Source organism: Barbus barbus, assembly GCF_936440315.1.
Source record: "Barbus barbus genome assembly, chromosome: 47".
Taxonomy (NCBI): Eukaryota; Metazoa; Chordata; class Actinopteri; order Cypriniformes; family Cyprinidae; genus Barbus; species Barbus barbus.
The window spans coordinates 22,816,106-22,832,173 of NC_136725.1; the positions used below are offsets into that span (position 1 = coordinate 22,816,106).

Consider the following 16,068-nt stretch of genomic DNA (forward strand, 5'->3'; position numbering starts at 1 on the left):
GAGATCCTCTGCGTCGGGGAGAGTTTGCTCTTTTCCCAGTTGACCTGAAGGCCCAACTGGCTGAGGTGTGACACCAAATCCCTGTGTTCGCACAACTGGTCCTGAGACTGAGCCAGTATAGGCCAGTCGTTGAGGTAGTTGAAAATGCGAACGCCCTGTTCTCTCATGGGAACAAGGGCTGCCTCCGCAACTTTCGTGAAGACACGGGGTAACAGGGACAGCCCGAAGGGCAGGACCTTGTACTGATATGCCCGTCCTTCAACGCAAACTGCAGGAATGGCCTGTGGCGCGGAAGGAATCGACACATGGACGTACACGTCCTTCAGGTCGACCGCTGCAAACCAATCTCGGGGACGGATGCACCCAAAGATGCGTTTCTGCGTGAGCGTCTTGAACGAAAGCCTGTGAAGGGCCCAGTTCCAGACACGCAGATCCAAGATTGGTCGTAACCCACCGCTTTCTTGGGCACAATGAAGTAAGGGTTGCAAGCCCTGTCTTCATATCGGCTGGAGGGACCGGCTCCATCGCGTCCTCCGCCAGTAGGACAGCGATCTCTCCACACAAAACATGAGCATCAGCTGCCTTCACTGCTGTGAGGTGGATGCCCCTGAACTTGGGAGGAAACTGAACCGCATAGCCGAGTCAGATGGTCCACTGGAGCCAGCAAGACGGGCTGGGTAGACAGGCACCCAGACACCGTACAAGCGGAGCAGCGGGACCACCGACGTACCCGCGGTGGGGCAGCGAGGTGGAACACAGGAACACGGCCCGTGGCGGACCAAGGGGTCTGAGTGTGCGGTGCGCGCTTACCTGGTTCCGAGGTTTGGCAGAGGGTGCGTGAGTAGGGCCTTTGATGACGCTCTCGAACCGCCCACTGCTGCCAGCTGGCGAAGAGGAGGATGAGCGCGGTCCGGAGTTGGTCCGTCCGCGACTCTCCATGCCCTCTTGGGACCCAGGGCAGAGACAACCGCTTCTTGTCGAGATTTTTGAAATAGGAGAATCTCCACCCGGCCCTCCACCGGGGGAGGGGGAGGCGCATCCGCCACCTCCCAAGCAGTCCTCTCTCTCTCTCTCTGGGTCGCCCGTCCTGTGCCTCTTGCTCTTCCGCTCACCGCCAGGTTTGACGGGGGCCAGGACGGGCGGGGCGGCCTGCCTACGCCCAGCTCAACGGCACCGCTTCTGGAAGCTGCTGCGGATGCGGTGCGGGAGCAGGGACGGACGCAGGGGCCGCCCTCGGCGACAAGCAGGCTGGGGCGCTGCAGCCGGCGGACGGGTGGAGGCAGCAGCTGCCCGCCGGGGCAGGAGGTGTTGGATCGCCTCAACCTGCTCGTGAGCAGCCGAGAACTGCTGGGCCATGTTCTCGACTGCGTCGCCGCAGAGGCCAGTCTGGGACACAGGGCCCTTGAGGAACCGATACTTTGTCGGTGTCCCCATGTCGACCAGACACAGCCAGGGGTGAACGTCCTGGACCACAAGTGTGGACATCGCACGACCCAGAGACCGCGTCACCTTCGTCGCTCGTAGCGCGAGGCCCGAGGTACAAGCTCTCAGAGCTTCCGGATCGTAACCACCCCCGTGCATGTCCTCAGTGCCTTTAGCCTGAGGACCCTGCAGTAACGCCGTAGCGAAAGGTGGAGGCAGCTTCCCCACAGGCCATATAAGCCCCGCCGGACAGACCAGACGAGTACCTACAGGCCCGGAAGGGGAGGCACGGTTCGCCCCGCCGAGTGGAGACGGTATTAGGACACAACTGCATCGCAACCGACCGCTCCACCGGGGGGACCCCCGTATACCCCCTAGCTGCGCCACCGAGGGTGGTGAGGGGGAGGAGCTAGCAGGGCGGTTTCTGGCAGTAAAAGGTGCCGTCCACGACCTGGTAAGCTCCCCATGCACCTCCGGGAGAGAGGCACTAGGGCAGGGCGCTGAGAACCAGCGCAAACTACCCCGAGAAACCAGTCGTCCAACCTCGAGGGCTCGGGACACGGTGGGATCTCCACTCGAGCCCTACCCTCTCAGTGGCCCGGGAAAGCATAGCCGTGATTTCTAGATCCGACTCAGGCACTGCTACTGCCGGAGCAGCAGCAGCCGAATCTTCTTGCCCAGAAATCTCCAGCTCACCCTCCGATGCAGCAGTCGACGTCTGGTGACCGGGAGGAGCGCCAGGGTAACTGCTGGTGCTCCCCTTGTAGAGGGCCCAGCACGCTCCACTGACAGCTCAACTGGTTTTGGAGCGCAAGAGGGGCGATGGTCCCTCAAGGGTTGGTTCCCTGGAGGGTTTGCCACCATGCCACCGCCTGAAATGGTCCCCGTCTGTCTGCAGCCAGAACGAGGGCCAAATCAAGGCAGGGGCAACAGAGCTCCGTCCCTTTGTCGAGGTATCGGAGCCTGGCCCGCAACTCCAAGATGATCACCTTCCCATGAGAAGATGCCTCATCCACGAACGCCACCTCAGCATGCTTACTGCCCAGGCATGTGAGGCAGTGATCATGACCATCACCCGGCCCCAGGTAACGACCGCATCCAGAAACGCACGGGTGACACGTTGTCTGAAGCAAGACCCAACTCGTCTTTACAAAGACGCAACGTCAAGTTTGCCAGATGCAACGTCGTCTTTAAAAAGACGCACCCGTGAATGCTCTTTTAGAGAAATCACTCTTTCAGTGTGCTGAAGCGCACAGGGGAGATGGCCACTTGCAACACAATCAGGGGGTAGTGCAGCCTGATGTGTGCAACCCACTCGACACAGGAAGAACCACCGCCGCTGAAGCGCCGTACCGCCAGCACGAGAGTCTCCCAAGAGCGTGCTTAACTCGTTGAATTCACTCGTCAGCAGAGGTCAGGAGCAGAACAATGTAACCGCTCGGCTCCGAAGCGAAAAGCTGAATATGCGCTGCACCCGCTGCCTAATTATACTCACGCTGTGATTAGCGGCAGCTGGATGCAATAATCGCATGCCAATGTGCATTGGCTCGTTTAGATACTCTCGTAGGGGATTGGTCTCTCTAAGCGAGATCCCAATTCGTCGGTCACCGACGTGACTCGGAGTGACCGACTGATAGGGAACTATAATTCTACATTAGTTTTATAGCTCTATATTGTACTGGATGACATCTACTGACTCATATGTGTTTATTTGTATTTGTCCTAAAGAACTGTTGAAGAAGCATTTGTGATGAGCGTGATGTTTGAGGTGAATCATAACCGAGATGTTTCCATGAAGTTTCTGAAAGAGCGATCTGTGAGCCTCATTTGAGTCTGCAGCAGCCTATCAAAGCTGATAACTTGATAAAAATGGCTTTCTTTCTCATGTTATGACCTGAAAAGAATATCTGAAAGCTTCTCCTGGAGTCGAATGACTGATCTATTTTACCCAGAAGACCTCAGGCCTGCATTATAAATGGGCTGAAATGGAGTTCTTCATAGCTAGATGAGCAGACGGCCGCATTTGAACAGTAATGGGAACCTCCAATCCAATTGCTGCAGATGGAGCTGTAAAGATTGAACTATAATGACACTACTTTGCCAACACTTACTGGAAAACTTCAATTCATTCGTGCTGAATTCCTCCAACACACAGACACCTTTCAGATTTGCCAGCTACTCAGTCAAGGTCAACAGATCTTCATCTTCACAGAAAGCATTCGCATTGAGAGTCACGGCATCACAACCTATTTCAGCTCTCCAGATTCACACCAGCACGCTTTGCAGGACTGAATCTCAAGAAACCTGCTCACAACTCATCTCATATTTCATCCCCCATAACCAAAAGAAAAGAAAAAAACATTTTGCATAATTTTCAGGACTTTTACCTCCAAATTCCCCATATTATGAGTTATGACGCATCTGGATGTTATACATTTGCTATAATTTTCATTTTCTCATTTTTAATTATTCTTCTGTATTTAAAAAAAAATCATCATAAAGGCAGTATAACAAATGCAGTGATGCATGAATAACTTCATTAAATAATAATACTGTCAGTTCTCTGTCGTGTGTGTCATGTGTTCCCGCCTCATGTTTCCATATTTGGTTTGTTTCCTGTCCTTGTTTAATGTGATCATTAGTTAATTCTTGTCCAGCTGTATTTGTCTAATTATCTATGATTATCCCTTGTATTTAAGTCCTGTCTGTTCCGTTAGATTTTGTCTGGTTTACTCGTTACTGTTCCTGTCTGTCAGCCTTGCCTTGTCTTACCCTGCCTTGCAAATACTAGTAATAATAATAATATGGTTAATTGTCATTATAATAATATCAAAATGTAAACACTTCATAGTTTTAAAATATGTAAAGACAAAATAATATATATTTTTTTAACAAAGTAAAACTAATTTGGTTATTGAAATAAAGCTGAAATAAAATATAAATATTAGATCAAAAGCAAACCTATTTTTTTTTTTTTTATTTAACTGAAATAAGTTAAAGTACTAAGTAGCATTACTAAAAGTACAGCTGAAATAAAAATACATTAAGTAAACATGAAGTAAAAATATAAATAATACAAACACTAATAAAAATGCTAAAAGTAAAATGAAAACTGAAGATTTAAAATCAAGTCAATTCAAAATACTGCTAAATACTATTATAGTACATAAATAATATTAAAATAACAATGAAATGGAAACTTAAAAATAAGAAAAATCAAAAATTTGTAAGCAAACGTTCCCATTTTATCATAATATACTAATAAATACTATAATAGTAAAAGTAAAAAAGTAAAACCAAAAATAGACATAAAAATATAAAATATTTGAAAGCTGTTTTTTAAAATATTGATAAATATTATAATAGTATATAAATAATACTGAGCTATAAATAAAAAAGTCAAAATATAGAATATCTGAAAGCAAAAATTCCTTTTTTATTTGTATTTAGTCAAATGTTTTTTTTTTTTTTTTTTTGTGTAAAATATTTTTAAACAAAATGTCCTATTTGACTATTTGATTTTGAAATGATATATGAGCTGCACATGTTCTTTGTGTGATTCACACAAAAGGGACAAATGAGGATGAACAGACATCATTGATCTGTTAATTGTTCTCCTACCTACAAACAGCTGGCTGTTGAGCTGCAGATGAATGTGTCCGTCAGCAGGGGCTTTCTGAACGGCGCCGGGATGATGGTCCACATACAGCGAGGCCTCCTTCACGTTCCTCTCGGCTCTCACGTGATGCCAGCGCTCGTCGTTCAGAGCCGCCCGCGTCTCCACCTTCACCTCCAGAGGCCCGTTCCCCACGTCAAACGAGAAGAGCACCTGAGTCGGGGCTGGAAACACAACACATCTGATGGATGTTCAGACTGACATCTGGCTGATGGTTAATAAGACGCAACTGCTGAGGAGAAATGAGAAATGAGATGCGTTCCGGTGAAATCTGTTGTGTGGCAGGTGATGTTTGATACTTTGGGAAAACGCCAGGAGAACGTCTAAAACAACTTCTAATGATGATGAAATGAATGAGAAAACAGCTGACAGATCCATTCAGCTGCTCTAAATGGGAGAAAAGCATCATGCTGATGAACAGCATAATCTATAGAGCTAAAAACCCGCAGGAGAGACAAAACTCTCTGTTAAGATCTTAACAGCTTCTCTGAGGAACCAGATGTTTCTTCCAGAAAATATGAACTCATCAAATCCTTCATCAAATGATCTGAGCTACTTCCATATTCACTTCATTTTATTCAGAAGATCACAGACTTTTTTTGGGAGTTATTTTTATTAAGCAGCCTTTACTGGGCCAGCAACCACCTAACAACCACATAGCAACTCATGTTTTCTTCAGAAAATGTAAAAATCTATACAAAAGCACATAAAATTACTACAACTAAAATTAAAATGAAAACTGAAACCACAAATAGAAAAACTAATTCAACATATTCATAAATACTATAATAGTATATGAATAATTCTAAAATGCCACTGATATAAAAATATAAATGTGACCCTGGACCACAAAACCAGTCTTAAGTCGCTGGGATATATTTGTAACAATAGCCAAAAATACATATAATGGGTGAAAATTATCTATACAATTATTATATACTTTGGAAATTTCGTTACCGTAATTATATCAAAACTTAATTTTGGATTAGTAATATGCATTTCTAAGAACTTCATTTGGACAACTTTAAAGGTGATTTTCTCAAATGTTTAGATTTTTTTGCACCCTCAGATTCTAGATTTTCAAATAGTTGCATCTCAGCCAAATATTGTCCGATCATAACAAACCATACATCAATGGAAAGATTATTCATATTTAAATCAGCTTTCAGATTATCTATAAATCTCAATTTCGAAAAACTGACACTTAAGATTGGTTTTGTGGTCCAGGGTCACAAATAATACAAATTAAATATTTTTAATAAAAAAATCCTTCTAAAAATGTCAAATTAAAATTAAAACTGAAAATAAAAAAAAAGCTCATTCAAAATATTAATAAATATTTGAATAGTATAAAAATAATGGCAAAATAACAATATAGACATAATAAAAATATAAAAATGTGTAAACTAAATCTTACTCAAATTACATTTTTTAATGAAAACTGGAAATATTAAAACTAATTCAGAATATTAATAAATATATATAACAATATATCATCAATGCTATAAAATAACATTGAAATAAAAATAGAAAAAATTTAATATTAATTATTTAAAAAAATCTTACTAATACTTCAAAATTAGAATGAAAACTGAATATATAAAAATAAAAGCTAATTTAAAATATTGATAAATAGTATATACTATACATCTACAAAAATTTATACTAAAATAACCCTGAAATAACAAAATCTAAAAATAGAAGACAGAATTTTTTTTAAATATATATATATATAAAAATATATATATATAATTTTTTTTTTTCTTTTTTTTTTTTTGGAGTGCTATATGAGCAGAACATGTTTTTTTTATTACACTGAAACCTCAAGTAACACCATTAGTAAGGTGCCATAGAATGCATTGATACAGTATTTTAAATTGTTCTCTGATATCTACATAGAACGTATGTGGGGATGTAGAGGGCAAAAAATCTCCATACAACCCTAGGATTTCTCCCTAGAATGAAATGGTCTGTTATTGGCTTATTTGGCAGGGTCATGAATATTAATGCGCTCTGCACTGATTGGGTGTTTCACAGTGCTGCTCTATGGCGAGCTCTGCTCTGATTGGCTGTTTCACAGTGTGGCTCATTTCAGTAGCTCACAGCAAGAAGGAAACACAGGGAGGAAAATATATATTTCAATACTTTCTCTCGCAGTTATATCGTCAGGTAATTATACTGTATATAAAATGCAGGCATCAGGGAGCCGCTATTAATACGCGGGGCATTGAAACTGCTTTTGAACGATCGGTCGATCGCGTTACAGTTTCACTTTCGAGATTCGCAATCACACGTACTCTGCTTATACTATGGAGTGGCAGTACTTACCACGCATTTTACAAGATCAGATGCTTGTCAGTGGTGCTCAGGATCTGTAAATCATTCACCATCATCCTCAGTCATCTCTCCTTACTCTGTTTATGCGGTAAGTGAAATCTTATGTACTGTAACAGGCTACCGCTAGCAAGGAGCTAACCATGTCCCTTTAATGGCTCGTGTTATTTTAGTAGAACGCGTCATTTGCTTTCTGTGCCTTTCTGAATACAGACACCAACCCATCCCTGCACATCACACCCCCTGCACAGCCTTGAGAGCTCCCAGCTCTGCCATGGCCTCCATTCTATCTGTTTCGCTCTGGAGGTCCCCATCCTGTGTTCCTGTCCGTGTGTGTCCTGAGAGGCCTCCAGAGCGCCCCCCCCCCTCCCTGGTGGAACTGTTTGATCTGCCATTTTCGGTGTTGTCCGCGTTTGTTTATTTACAATACCTGCAGAACTTCAGATGATTCGGCTGTGTAGGTTCGGCTGGCCTAGAACATGGGCGGGTAGACGTTATGCAAATGTTGGGGGCGTAGTGATTCCGACAGTTACGTCACAGTCGGTGTTATGTTCTTATTTGCCTGTTTTTCAGTGGTCTTTTTTATTTACATAAGAAGGAAAGGCACACGGTACATTTGAGGCACACGGTATGCCATTTCCATGTACAGAACTGTTATTATTTAACTATCCCAAGGTTAATTAAATTTACTTAAATGTGAAATTTTGAAGTAGAAAAGCTGAAATAGTTTTCTTGTAAAACACACTCCAATGACCTTTATGATTTACAGCTTCAAAAAAACAAACAAAAAAACCCCCCCAACAACTAAAAACTAGAACCTAAATCTGGTTCACACGTCTCAGTTTCTTACTCGGTCTTCACATATGTTGAAGAAGCAGCGCATCTTCAGGCTCCCGCTGCTCCATCTGTAAGATTTCTGAATGAAGAGCTCCTGCGGCACATCCCTGCCATGAAGCACTTCTCTAATGACAGAAAAACGCTGATGAAGTGCTACGAGCTGCTCATCATTCCCAGCTCAGCTGAGCTCAGGGTAAAGAGCAGTGCTGCTGGAGTCATTATTAAACATACAGTTCAGCCTCAAATGAATATTCTGCCATCTAACTGACCCCAAATGTTTGAACCGTATTATCTATCTATCTATCTATCTATCTATCTATCTATCTATCTATCTATCTATCTATCTATCTATCTATCTATCTATCTATCTATCTATCTATCTATCTATCTATCTATCTATCTATCTATCTATCTATCTATCTATCTATCTATCTATCTATCTATCTATCCAGTCTTTGTCAAGTCAACATTCAAAGTTTGTCTTGTTAAACTTATTAATGTAAATTTCTATGAATTTCGATTCATTTAAATTCTACTTCCTTGCATTTAAATTCACATGTAAATTCTGTACCCCATTTGCAACCTCAATGGTCTTTTACGGATATAAAAAAACAAACTTTTTTGCTACATGAAGGAAGTAAAGTCACGCTGGTTTGGATTGACGTGACGGCGAATAAATCACGTTTCTGACCAAACTCTTCCAGCTCAGATCTCAGACGCCACTGTTTATTCTCGTCCATGGCTTTGAGAGGAACGTCCTGTGAGTTCACGTCCTACACGAGCAACTCCGTCAGCATATAATGAGAGGTTAATTGAGCTCTTCCAGCCAGAGGATTTGTCATTATAAAGGAACAAGTGCTCGGGCGTTGTAAGGTCTTCACATCCTCTATTCTCATCCATCACATGAGGCCATTACGGCAGGAATTTAACAGCTCTTTCATGCAGTTAAACACTCGTGCAATAGACAGCGAGTGCGTGGCGGAGGGATATAATAAAACTCACACACCCACAGGACGAGGGCTTTTATAGGGTTCGGATTAACTGCGGCTGACGGGAGACAGATAGAGCTCATCTAACAGCAGCTGAACTAGATTTTACATTTTCAGAGGAAATCAAAGTGGTTTTTGCGCATGTTTGGGTTCTGGGTGATTTTTAGCGTTTTGCTATGCATTTGCACTAGTTTCTGTGATCTTCTGCTTTCTAAAAATGGCTAAGTTCCTCCTTCTGTGTGCACCTGTGGATTTTTTCACCCGTTTTCTGCTCCAGCAGGTGAAAATGGTGCATCAGATCACTTATTAAAGCAAATTAAAACACAAAAACATTTTTAGAAATAGGAACTGATTCAATAATTCTAATTAAATATCACATTCTATATTTGTATTAATATTTATATGATGTATATTATATGCATAGTATTTGTAATATTTATCATTTAAATATATACACTACCAGTCAAAACTTTTTGAACAGTATGATTTTTAATGTTTTTCTCACCAAGCCTGCGTTTATTTGATCCAAAGTACAACAAAACAGTAAAATTTTGAAATATTTTTACTCTTTAAAATAACTGTTTTCTATTTGACTATATTTTAAAATGTAATTTATTCTTGTGATTTCAAAGCAGAATTTTCAGCATCATTATTCCAGTCACATATGCCTTCAGAAATCATTCTAATATGCTGATTTGCAAACAGCCAAATATAATATTTTCAGGATTCTTTGATGAATAGAAAGATTCAAAGATCAGCATTTATCTGAAATAAAAGGCTTTTGTAACATTACACACTATACTATTCAAACGCTTGGAGTCAGTATTATTTTTTGGGGGGGGGGGGGGGGGGGGGGGGGGTTATTGTTAAGGGTTATAGGATTATAGAAATTAATATTTTTTATTTATCAAGGATGCTTTAAATTGATCAAAACGATGATAAAATACATTTATAATGTTACAAAAGATTTCTATTTCAGATAAAAGCTGTCCTTCTGAACTTGCTATTCATCAAAGAAACCTGAAAAAAATATATTTGGCTGTTTTCAACATAATACTAATAATAATAATAATAATAATAATAATTTTTTGAGCAGCAAATCAGAATATTATAATTTTGTGAACCATGTGACTGGAGTAATGATGCTAAAAAATCAGCTTTGAAATCACAGGAATAAAACACATTTTAAGATATATTTAAATAGAAAAGAGCTGTTTTAAATAGTGCAAATATTTCAGAATTTTATATTCAGAATTTTACTGTTCAAAAACCTTTGACTGGTGGTGTATATTCAATATTATAATTAAACAATATTAATATTAAATTATTATTATTATTATATTTATATACTTTCAGAAAAATAATAACTAATTCAAAATAGCAACAGAACTATAAGGCTATAGGAGCACAAACACAGTGTAATACTTTTTTTGAATGGTTTAGGGCTTCAGATGACTAGGAGTAACAGTAAAGCTGATGTTTGACTTAGCAAATACCGCTACAAAATGGCCAAAGGTCTTAAATTGATCATGTAGAGGAGGGTTTCACTGCAAACCAGCCGAGCACGTCTCTACATATTGGTTCAAGAGCTATTCTGCGGTAATTTCCCTGGAGAAAACCATTTTGTGATGTCTATATTTTCAGCCGACAGCTTCTCTGGATTATTTCTCCCTTTGGTGGATAAACAAATACCCAGCAATATTGACATACTCAACTAACGTATGTAACCCCATGCAAACATGAGCAAACACACACGCGCACACGCGCACACACATACCCATAAAGACAGTTCATCAATTCAATACTCGACTCAATCACTACATAAACACATACTGATTCTTCTACGTGTTTTTCTACAGCGGTGAACCTCACGAAACATGTCAAGAACATGTATAAATCCTATTTAACCACAAAATCAAAAGAGAAATACAATAAAATGAAATCTATTTTGAAGGCCATTAATATTGTTTTGCATTTTGACATTATTTAAAGACATTCCAGCACATTCAGCACAAACATTTAGAGGATTTCTACTTATTTTATTAATATTTAATGTACATTATATTTAAATTATACTATTTTATAATTTTTTAATTAATATTTTATATTATATTATGTATTCCAAATTCTAATTGCTGTTATACAACCATATATATTACCTTCACTACCCCAATAATCAGTAAAACTACTTTTATAATATTTATTATATATAATTAAAAAAATAAAAATTAAGAATATACAATTAATATATATAATTATTAATTTGTATTATATAATTACAAATTAAGTGCCCTCCAAATGTATTGGAACAGTTGCCTCTCAGGTCTTTCTAAGTGATCAGCTGTGTCCTGTTGCATTAATTCTTCAGATATTAAAAGCAGGGAATGTGTCGTATCAGTTATATCCATTACTTCTGTTTTCTGAATCTTGCATTCGATGATGACACACACAAACCAGGATGAAGATGAGGGAGCTGACTTTGAGAGAAAAGCAAGCAATTTGGATGCTAAAAGAAAAGAGGAAGTCAATTAGAGCTCTAGCAAAAACAAAGGGCATGGAGAAATCAAGAGTTTGGAAACCACCAGCAACACCAGCAACCAACAACGACCTGATCGGCTGAGAAAACAACAGTAGTTGATGACAGACAAATCATAAAAGCTGTGAAAATGAACCTTAAAAGACGTGTCTGTAAAATCACCAACAACTTCCAGAAAGCTGGGGTGATGCTCTGACAATCTACTGTCCTCAGGAGACTTTGACACAGAATTACAGATGCTACACAGCAAGATGCAAACCTCTGACCAGCACCAAACATAGAAAGGCAAGATTAGAGTTTGAGCCAGAAGAGTTTTGGAACTGTGTTTATGGACAGATGAGACAAAGATGAACCTTTATCTAAGTGATGGGAAAGCAAAAATGTGGAGAAAAAAGGGAACTGCAAATGATCCCAAGCATACAGCCTCATCTGTAAAGCATGGTGGAGGTGGTGTCATGGCATGGGTATGCATGACTGCCTCTGGAACAGGCCCTCTCAACTTTACTGATGACTTAATGTATGATGACAGTAGCAGAATGAATTTAGAAGTGTACAAAACCATCTTGCCAACCAATATTCAAGAAAATGGCACCAGATTCATTGGGAAGTGTTTCATATTGCAATCAGGACAATGACCCAAAACAGCCTGCCAGTTCAGTCAAGGAGTTTATAAGAGCAAAGAAATGGAAAGTCTTAGATTGCCCAAGTCAATCTCCAGATTTAAATCTGATTGAACATGAATTTCAGCAGCTGGAGAGGAGAGTAAAGGCAGAAACTCCCCAAAACAAGCAACAATTGGAACTGGCTGCATTAAAGGCTGGGAAAAGTATTTCAAAGGATGAGAGCAAGAGTCTGGTGATGTCTATGTGTCACAGACTCACTGCTGTGATTGTGCGCAAGGGATCTGCAACTAAATAATAGCTTTTAATCTTTTATATCTGCCTTATGTTCAACTGTCCCAATATTTATGCTCACATCAATGAGTGGGATGAACTCTAAAAGTGCTGTTCTTTTTATTTGGTAAAACATGTATGTGTTGAAATGGCTAATAATAAAATGTGACATTCTGTAGTTTTGTCTCATATTCATCTTTTAATCATATTTGCAAATGTCTTGACTCCACAGCCAACAGAGCAATTTTGTCTTTACTGTTCCAACACTTATGGAGGGCACTGTATATATATATATATATATATATATATATATATATATATATATATATATATATATATATATTATATATATATACACACACAAATTAAATGAATAAGAATGAGCTTTTCTTTTAAGACTTTGGGGGTACTTAATTACTACTTGAAAAACAAAAATCAACAAAAAACAAAAACTGTTCCTTTTTATTTCATGCAACGTCTTGGCAGGTTTTCATGAGATTCAGAGGAATAAATAGGAAGTTCGACCGCACTTACAGCTCAGTTCGATCCGGATGAAGTCTTTGATCCCCAGGTTCTCCAGAAACACTCCAGATGAAGAGCTGGTCTTAAACAGGAAGGAGATATCGGCGCTCAGCTCCCCGTGGAACGTGGGAAAGTGCAGGTACGACGTCTCCTTGTTGAAGTAGGCAGCGTTCCAGAAGTTGTCTGAAGAAAACATTTACAGTAGCTGTATTTAAAAAGAGCCTGTGGTTTTCATTAAGCACATGAAATGCCAATCCAGCCGAGCTGATGTAGCGGCGGTGGGTTTGACAGGTTGACAGAGTGAGCGCTCACAGTGTGATTAAATCTGTGCGGTACTTACTGTCACCATAACACTGCAGGGGTCCCACTCTGTAGGCTGCTTCTGAACCCGATCTGTTGATGTCACCCACAGCCAGCACTCGCACCGGTAAATGCTCTTTATGGGACAGCAGCCCAGAATCATTCGACCTGTCAAAGAATCAAAACAGCATGACTGAACACATGAGGGGCTAATCTCATCAAAACTGTCAAGAACGTGGATGTTAACATGTCCAGATCAAATTTCACCCATAAGTCAAAAGCAATTTTGCATTGCATTGCAAGAGCATTTTCCAATTCTCTTAATGCAGAATAAAGCTGCATTAAAAAGAGAAGAAACATTGTAAAATTGAATTTGTTTATTGCACAGGCTGCATTGTCAAGGTAGAATGCTTAACTGTGTGCACGTATGTGGCGCTGGAGCAATCGCTTGATTTTTTTCTTCTTTCTAACAGTGGAAGCAACTACTCTTTTTAGTCATGAAGATAATCGGAATTGTAAAAGGTTTGCTTTTATTTGTGTACATTCACAATAAAAAACAAATCTTTGCGCTTTTGCCTAAAAAAGCCTAAAAAAATAGGACGCCACTTTTTGCCGTCTGGTTTCCTTTCGCGCAGCACAAACATGAACCGAAACTCTGCATAGGTTATACTTGTTGCACAGTTTTTCTTTCGTTTTCTTAAATTATTATTTAAGTGAAAATTGTCAAATTAATCTCTGGAAAACAAATGTTAGTATTTTTAATGGGTCAAATACACTTATTCGTTCTAATTTAATTCAGATCTAATTTAAAATAATCTTGTCGGTTAACGGTTAATAATTGGTTAACGAGCATCGGTTGTCGGTTAGGAAAAATAACCGAAATGAACATCCTTAATCAGAAATTTGAATCAATTCATTGAATCAGACAGATTCATTTGATTAAGCTGATTCCTAGAAATGAATCAAATTTACAAAACCTTATGCTGTTTGTTGCATCTGAAGTTTAAATGAGACTGATTCATTCTGTTTGAAAGACGGAAACAACTCAATGCATTTCAGTTTGAAGAATTCAGAGGGTTTGAATGTCTGTAACTGCCATGAAAACAATGCTACAATGCAGAAGAACATCTCAATGTTCCTGAAAGTAGGCTTCGTTTTCTATAAACAAACTTGGTTTGGGGTTGTAATATGAGCCGGATGTGCTGCTGACAGTCATGTGAGTGTGTGTTGTACCACTCTTTGCTGTCGGCGTCACAGTTGCAGAAGTGTTCGGGATGCACACAGTTCTCCTGCAGGCCACAGGCGCACTGCTGACTGCCTGGCACCGCGCCGCCCCAGTACATGTGTGCCTCGCCCGACTGGCCCACCCACCAGCTGAACGGAGCGCCGTCTGCAACACCACACACACACACACACACAGCGCTCATCATTAGACTGACGCAACCGCGCTACACTATCACACTGAGATGATGGAAAACAAACAGGAAGATTTCTTGAATAAAGCACACCCAGATGAAATGTTATTGCTCAGAGCTTGTGCTTTCATAACTAATATTACTGAGTGTTTAGTAATTTTTCCATTTGCAAAATAAAAACAGACACAAATTGAGTCAATAACTGAAATCATATGATCCTGAATTTGATGAGAAATTAGATTACTGGGGTATTTTACCCATGAGAAACAATTGAGAATCAGCAAATTAGATGTTTTTACCAAGTTTCATCAAAAGAAATAAAAAGACAAATTAATGGTTGGAGATTTTGGGATCTTTGTAGATCTGAGGATAGTTTGAGACATTTTGAGATAATGTGTGAGATTACTAATGTCTTTTTCTCATGAGAAATATTAGAGAAGCAGAAAATGAGATGTTTCTACTAAAGCTCCTCAAAAGAAATCAGAACAGACACAAAAGAGTCAATAATTCTGATCATTTGATCCTGAATTTGATGAGAAATGTTTGCATACATATTAAGCTCTTTGAGTTTTAGTTGCAGACTTTGGGATCTTGGCAAATCTGAACACAATATGAGATATTTTAAAATGATGAGCGAGACTCCTGGGGTCTTCTTCTCATGAGAAACATCTGAGAAGCAGGACATGAGATGTTTCTACTGAAGTTCCTCTAAGAAATGTTTGAGTTCATTCAGAGATTTCTGGCTTTTGACTTCAGACTTGGGGATCTTGGCAAATCCGAGATCTCTAAAAGACGTGTAAAATTACTGGGATCTTTTCCTCATCTGAGAAGCTGGAAATTATGTTTCTACAGACACAAAAGAACCAACATTTTAGGTCATTTGACTCTGAATTTGATGAGAAATGTTTGAGATCTCTGACTTTTTGTTGAAGACTTTGGGATCTTGGCAAATCTGAACAAAATTCTGAGACAATGTGTGAGATTACTCGGATCTTCTCATGAGAAACACCTGAGAAGCAGGATGTGAGATGTTTCTACAGTTCCTGAAAAGAAATAAAGATAGACACAAAAGAGTCAATAGTTCAGATCAACTGGTCCTGAATTTGATGAGAAAAGTTTGAGCTTATAAAGAGATATTTTTGTG

At 39.8% G+C, this 16,068-nt stretch overlaps 1 protein-coding gene across 1 annotated transcript in view; it reads right to left on the minus strand.

The window, feature by feature from the left end:
• Positions 1–16,068, minus strand: part of LOC306865753 (contactin-associated protein-like 4) — a gene marked incomplete at its 5' end in the record, with an annotated part of 151,290 nt that overhangs the window by 27,682 nt on the left and 107,540 nt on the right. Inside the window, 4 exons of the mRNA XM_079410522.1 lie at positions 5,044–5,262; positions 13,222–13,392; positions 13,550–13,677; positions 14,743–14,899. Of these exons, the coding sequence (XP_079266648.1) occupies positions 5,044–5,262; positions 13,222–13,392; positions 13,550–13,677; positions 14,743–14,899 (675 nt within the window). The remainder of the gene's footprint in view (positions 1–5,043; positions 5,263–13,221; positions 13,393–13,549; positions 13,678–14,742; positions 14,900–16,068) is intronic.